The 6,872-nt window shown below is 56.1% G+C and overlaps 1 protein-coding gene across 1 annotated transcript; it reads left to right on the forward strand.

Moving 5' to 3' along the window:
• Nucleotides 1–1,601: 1,601 nt before the first annotated feature.
• Nucleotides 1,602–4,623, forward strand: MSX1 (msh homeobox 1). The gene is made up of 2 exons (XM_015623625.2): nucleotides 1,602–2,151; nucleotides 3,604–4,623. Exons 1-2 carry the CDS (start codon nucleotides 1,698–1,700, stop codon nucleotides 4,032–4,034), a joined length of 885 nt encoding a protein of 294 aa, XP_015479111.1. The 5' UTR covers nucleotides 1,602–1,697; the 3' UTR covers nucleotides 4,035–4,623.
• The last annotated feature ends 2,249 nt before the right edge of the window (nucleotides 4,624–6,872 follow it).

The raw sequence follows: 6,872 nt of genomic DNA on the forward strand, positions 1-6,872 counted from the left end.
CGGGCACCGGCACCAGCAGCGGTACCGGCACCAGCAGCGGTATCGGCAGCGGTACCGGTGGGGCGCGGAGCCGGCCCGGGCTGGGCTGGGCGGTGGCACCGCTGCTCCCGCCTCGCAGGAGCGCTCAGCGGGGCGGCACGGAGCAGGAGGGCAGCTGGGTGCATCAGTGCGAACTGTACGTCCGTGCAAAGTGCCTTCACCTTCGCGTATAGGAATCTGCGGGAGTAACCCGCAAACCGCCTCCAGATCACTCCACGGGTGATCATCCGTGAGCACAGCACATGCGGGAGCTGGGTGTGATGTACGGGCAGGACGCAGGAAACACCCCGCAAGGGCATATGCTCACGCGTGTGTGAGATAAAGTGTGCGTGGAGCTGCGCGCAGGACAATTCACTTCAATCAGATCCTGTTGCTTATCAGTTAATAAAATGTCTATTATATCAATTCATTTCATAATCTATATGCTCCTAATCTACCATCTTTATAGGGTCCAGTTAAAAGGAAAGGGAATTCGCTGTCCCTCCCCGTTTAGATAATTGCCCTTAAATGACTGCAAGAGGCTCTTGTGTTCCGAGGAGATTAGAGCCCTGCAGCTATCAATAAACTTTTCTCAGCGAGCGGCCAATCCCGTTATTAGAGAGCGGCTCTGTTTTACTGCACATCCGTCCTGGGCTCGGGGATAAGGGATCGTAAAATGAATTTACAAAACAAAATAGCCGGGACTTTTAAGGGCTCAGGGGTTTATGTGTTCCTTTTTACGTGAACGAACATTTCGTTATCTGCAGACACGCACACATCTATGCCATGAGAAGTAGCTCAATTTATGCTATGTGTGTGCGGGTACGTATATAAACGTAGATCTCCAGTCACATCGAACACATCGCAGGGCCGGCATTCATTTAAAAAGCAAACCAACCAAGCAACCAACCAAAAATAAACAAAAACAAAAAACCAAAAACACACGAAACGACTGCGGAACGGGTAGGGTCTCTTTTCCTTTGAGAGGTCACACTCGGGACAGCCCGGTATTTGCCATTTTTGCAGAAGATCGGGCTCATGCTCGCTCCCTTGCGCTTTACGAACAGAAAGGCCAGCATTTTTTCCGACGTTAATACGTTTTTCCCCGAGTTTTGAACCTTCCCGTCTCCACAGCACAGCGCTGCGTCGGCTATCAGGCCTTCTTCTCTCCCGCCTGAGATGAGAGCCGGGGCGTGGAGCGGGCCAGGGGATGCGGAGCGGAACCGGGGGATGCTGAGTGGAACCGGGGGATGCGGAGCGGGCCCGGGGGATGCGGAACGGAACCGAGGGATGAGGAGCGGGCCCGGGGGATGCGGAGCGGGCCCGGGGGATGCGGAGCGGAACCGAGGGATGCGGAGCGGGTCCGGGGGATGCGGAGGGAACCGAGGGCCGCGGGGCTGGGCTGGGCGGGGCGCGCGGGACGCTCCGACGGCGACCCCGGCCCCGCCCCCCCGCGCGCCGCCGGGGCCGCAGCCAATGGGGCGGCGCGGCCGCGCCCCCCGCGCGCCGGCTGGGCGGAGCCGCACGCGCGCCGCTTTATGAGGCGGCGCCGCCGGCGCGGGACCGAAGCGCGCTGACGGCTGCCCGTGCCCCCTGCGCCTGCCGTGCCCCGGCCCCATGACCGGCGGCCCTGCTCGCTCCCGCTCGGCGCTGCGGTGGCGACGGCGGGCCGCCCCTGCATGGCCCCGGCTGTGGATATGACCGCCGCGCCCACAGGGGTCCGCAACGACGAACTGCCCGCATCCGCCTTCAGCAGTCCCGCCGGCGGCGCGCTCCCCGTCGCGGCTGCGATGGGCGGGGAGGAGGAAAGCGACAAGCCCAAAGTCTCCCCGTCCCTTCTGCCGTTTAGCGTGGAGGCGCTTATGGCCGACCACAGGAAGCCGGGAGGCAGGGAAGGACCCGAGGGCGCCGGGCCCCCGCCGGGCGCTGGGGCGGCCGCCCGCACCAGCCTCAGCCCTCGCCTGGGCACGCTGTCGGCCGAGGCGCCGCCTTCCCCGCTGCCCCTCGGCGGACACTTCTCCGTCGGGGGGCTGGTCAAGCTGCCCGAAGACACGCTCGTCAAGGCGGAAAGCCCCGAGAAGCAGGAGCGGAGTCCCTGGATGCAAACCCCACGGTTCTCGCCGCCTCCCCCGAGTAAGTAGTGGTCCGGGAGCAGGCGGAATGGGGGCTCTTCGGGGCGGCTCCGACCCTCCCGTGGACCGGGGGCAAAGTTGTGTGGGTGGCCGGGGCTTTCCTGTCGCTTTCGCCCTCCCTGCCTCTGGTGCTGTATCTTTCTGCGCGGTTCGTACTTTTCTGGGACAGTTCGATCCTTCCAAAGTACTGAACGGATTCGAGAGTGTGTGGAGGATGGCTGCGAACGCACAGGAAGAGCGGCCGTGCCAGGGTGAGATCTTGTGCCAAATGTTAACCGGGGGGGAAAGAAAAAGCAACACGGCCAGCTTGTTAATTTAGCCTGAGGCTCGAACTAGCTACGCAAATTTTGACTCAGCACCACTGAGGCTTTTTCAGAAAGTGGCTCGAGTAATTCCATAAGGATCTGCACAGACCGGTTTCCTAGAAGCGGGAGGTTTGTGGGCTTCAGCCACCGGCTGCTGTCTTAAATAGTGCATTTCCAAAGTCCGAAGAGCCACAATCTGTGATGTTTTCCTGCTTTAATGCAGAGAGATCTAAAATAATATAACAACGTGAGAGTCGAAATCAGAGAACCCTGTTAATTTCCAGTGGCTGTGCTGAACCAGGGTCTGGACAGCATGGGCCGGCTGCCCTCGGCCTGGCCGTGCTCTCTTCCTGCCAGGGATCCTGTGGAAAGGGGTGACCTTGGTCTGAGGCTCTCCAAGCGTTTGGGTCGCCCTTAGAAAACCTGCAAACAGAGCTGCTTTCTCTGGAACGTTTGTCCCTGGAGAACGGCAGGTTTGCCGACAGGACTTGTGTAGAGTAAAGCAGCGATTTACTTTATTTAAATTGCAAAGTAAAATTTGTTGTTGCTAACTAAACCCGGGGCAGATGGATGTTGAAGACCCTTAGAAATCTTAAATAAGAGGACAGGAGCGGGCCACGGTGAAGAGTGGTAGATAGAGCATGAGTGTCAATTCAGACCTCGTAATTAATTACATGCTTAATCCGGTTCCCAGGGGCCTAATGAAGAGGGTGTGAGACTGAGAAGCCAGCCCGTTTTGTTTGGTTTTTTTTTTCCTGTAATCCAATAAAAAGAACAGGACTTTTTCTTTTTGGAGGGTTATTCCCTTTATTATCTGTGTCTCCTCTACGTGAACCAGGGTAGCTGTGAAGGCAGGAGGTGCAACGTTTGTGGGTGTGTGATTCCTGCCTGTTGCCGGGTTCTTAATGGAGTTGGAGCTTCCTGATATGAACCACCTCTCTCTTTTTTTTTTTTTTTTTGGACGGGACATGACAATTTTATCTGTGCCCCAGGCAACACTGGTGGTTTTGGGGCAGCTTGCTTCAAGTGGGACCCTACTTCCCCCTTTTTCCACCTCACCTGTGGTAGGGTGGGGATTCTGTAGGCTGTGGGGGTTTGGGCACTGCTAACCAAGCTGTCTCTTCTTCCCCGGCTGCTCCCGGGCACAGGGCGGCTGAGCCCCCCCGCCTGCACCCTGCGCAAGCACAAGACAAACAGGAAGCCCCGGACGCCCTTCACCACGGCGCAGCTGCTGGCCCTCGAGAGGAAGTTTCGGCAGAAGCAGTACCTGTCCATCGCAGAGCGTGCAGAGTTCTCCAGCTCGCTCAGCCTCACCGAGACCCAGGTGAAGATCTGGTTCCAGAACCGTCGCGCCAAGGCCAAGAGGCTCCAGGAGGCCGAGCTGGAGAAGCTGAAGATGGCAGCCAAGCCCATGCTCCCGCCTGCTGCTTTCGGCATCTCCTTCCCACTGGGCGGCCCGGCCGTGGCCGGTGCTTCCCTGTACAGCGCCTCCAGCCCTTTTCAGCGGGCAGGGCTGCCTGTGGCTCCTGTGGGACTGTACACAGCACATGTGGGATACAGCATGTACCACCTCACATAGAGCCTGAGCCCAGCCCAGCCCTGCTGGCTGTCTGCTCCTGCTGGCTCCACACACATTCCCTCCCTGCTCCTCTGGCTCTTCTCTGTGGACTTCCCCATGGACCCTATGACAGAGACTCCTCCAGTCTGGCTCTGCTTTACCTCTCTGCTTCCCCCTCTGATGCTGAGCCCCTATCTCAACACTGTTCTGATGTCCTCAGCAGTCCTGGGGAGCTGGCAGAAACCCGAGGCATCACCCCAGCTTTTTCCAGGCACAGGGTGGTGATGGGCCAACTGTGTCCTGCTTCTCTGGGTCTAGCTGGCAGCCTGCAGAGAGCACCCTGCCATGGGGGAAGGAACTGTGGAAGAGATGGAAAAAGGGGACTGAAAGACGGGATGTTTTTCTTGCTTTCTGCAAGGCGAGGTCAAGAGGTAGAAGTGTAAAACAGCCTTTCCCATTCTCATGTGACAGCGTTGTCTGTTACCTTCTTTGCTCCTCCACCAGCTCCTTTGGAAGGGGCTCTGTGTACTATGTAATATACTGTATATTTGAAATTTTATTATCATTTATATTATAGCTATATTTGTTAAATAAATTAATTTTAAGCTACTGTTTGATGCAATTTGTTTGCTTGCTCTTTGCCCTCTTGGGGGTGACTGAAGAAGAAACCAGATTTGTGAGTTGGGGGATGAGAGAGGGACTGGCTATAGCAGCTGTTTTCCCTCTTCTCCAGGAGTCTTCAGCCTTGGATGGTGAGACAGCAGCTGAATACTTAACTTTCTGTATATCCTGCCCAGTCCTCACAACTGTTTGAGGTTTCCTCCTTTCCCCCCGCTGCTCCTTGGCAGCAGTTCCCACCGCATCCCTGCCCCGAAGGTGCATGTGATCGCCGCTGCTTCCCCCAGCGGCGCCGGGATCTGCCGTATTTCCTTAGTCCTAGGAAAAAGTTGCTCCGGTCCCTCTGTCTGGGAGAATCCCGGCCGCAGCCCACGCTGCGAAGACAGGGGAAGGTTTGGTATACCCCGCACCTTAGTGCCAAGCCTAGTGCGAGGTAAAGGGACTTTCCCCAGAGCTCCATTTGCCTTCCCGTATTAGTCGAATGGGAATGGAGCACCGGGATTTGGGGCCGTGGGGAGGAGAGGGAACTGGCGCGGTTCGGCTGGTGCTGGAGAAGGGGATGAAGGACGCTACTGGCGGGGCGGTGTCAGCACGGGAGCCGATGGGTCAGGGGATGGGGTGCGGGGCCGATGTGCTGGGCACGAGTGCGGGCCTGGTGGAACCCGCGGGACCGATGGTCGGGACCGCTCGGCGCCGTGTCTCCTGCCCACTCTTGGGCTTTCGAGCGCCCCGCCGCTCTTAGCGGCTGGCTCCGCTGGAAACCCGTCCTGGTCGGCCACGGCTCCGAGGAAACCGCTGGCGACGGCCGAGAACCCGTGGAGGAAACCGGCGGACTCGCAGCCCCGGCTCCGCGCCCGCCGATCCCGCCAGCACCGGCGCCGCCGCCTCGCCGCGTTCCCCGCCGGCTGTGCCCTGAGCCCCCTCAGTGCGCCGCTCCACCCGGTTTGGTTTGACGAATCCCTCGGGTAAGAGAGCGTTGGTTTCCCCCCCTTTTTTTTTCTCCTTGTTTTTTTCTTTTCTTTTTGTTTGTTTTTTGGTTTTTTTGGTTTTTTTTGTTTGGTTTTTTTTTTCCGATTTCGTGCTTTATCTGTGCTCGAGGAATGGCAGCTGAGCAAATTTGGATTCTATTTTTTTTTCTCTCTTTCTCCCCACCCCCCACCCCGCTGCTTTCATTTCCAGCAATTTAAAACGTTAAGGTTGAAGCAAAGTTAGAAGGAAAATAATTGCTGTAATGAGGCTCGGCAATCTTCTGCAGGCTCTGTGGCTCCAGCGAGACTGTAGCTGGGGGCGAGGCAGGACTTTTATCATCTCCTAAGTATCAATGATGCTTTCAATAACTCAGCGAAACAACATACCTGAACACAGTCACTTTCTCCAGAGCTCTCCGCTCTAATCCCCCTTCTCGTCTCTCGCTCCGCTCTGGCCGCCCAGTCATTTTTGAGCTGGGGTGACTTTGGGGCTTTTGTGGTTGGTTGTTTTCTTTTCTTGCATTTTTTCTGTACTTTTTTTCCCCAACTCTTTTCTTTTCCGATCATTTCTTTTCTCTGTGCAAATGACAGTGTCTGTGATCCTGACCCCAGCGCCCAACGCCGCGCCGGAGCGGGAAAGCTCTGTGCCGACTTTTTCCCACGTTGTGTCTCTGGCAGAAAAAGGCTAGATATCTCCAGCTTATCTCTCTCTCTAACTTAGCCTCTGCGCGATTAGACCGCGGGTTTGGGGGAGATCTAATCGCGCAGAAGGCCCGGTTTATCCTGTAAAGATGCCCTTAAAATCCGAGAGAGATTTTAAACAGCGAGGACTGCCTTGAGCCGGGCTCCCTGCGAGCACTGCTCCTGTTTGCCGGCACCTTTGGGCGCTACGGCGCGGGACTCCGGGCAAAGCCCGCGGGACCTTTTCATCTCTCCGCTTTTTTTTTTTTTTTTTTTTTTTTTTTTTTTTTTTTTCTTTTTTTTACATTATGTTAACTCGGGGTGGATATTCGAAGCGCAGGATTCCTATTGAACATGTCTTTGCTTTAAGTTTTCCCCCTGACCCTTGGGCTAAAGTCCTTGGTTGCTCAATTAAACCCAGATGAGAACAATTAATAACTAAGTAATGACAATAAGTTGGGAATCACACGGATGAACGCTCCATGTGAATAGGAAAAGCTCACACAAAAGAGCAAAAAGGATTTGTCGGCTCTTTTTAAGGGGGAATTGGCTTTTCTTTTTTCTTGCCTCTGGCTTACCAGCAAATAAAACT

This window comes from Parus major, chromosome 4 (assembly GCF_001522545.3).
Source record: "Parus major isolate Abel chromosome 4, Parus_major1.1, whole genome shotgun sequence".
NCBI lineage: Eukaryota > Metazoa > Chordata > Aves > Passeriformes > Paridae > Parus > Parus major.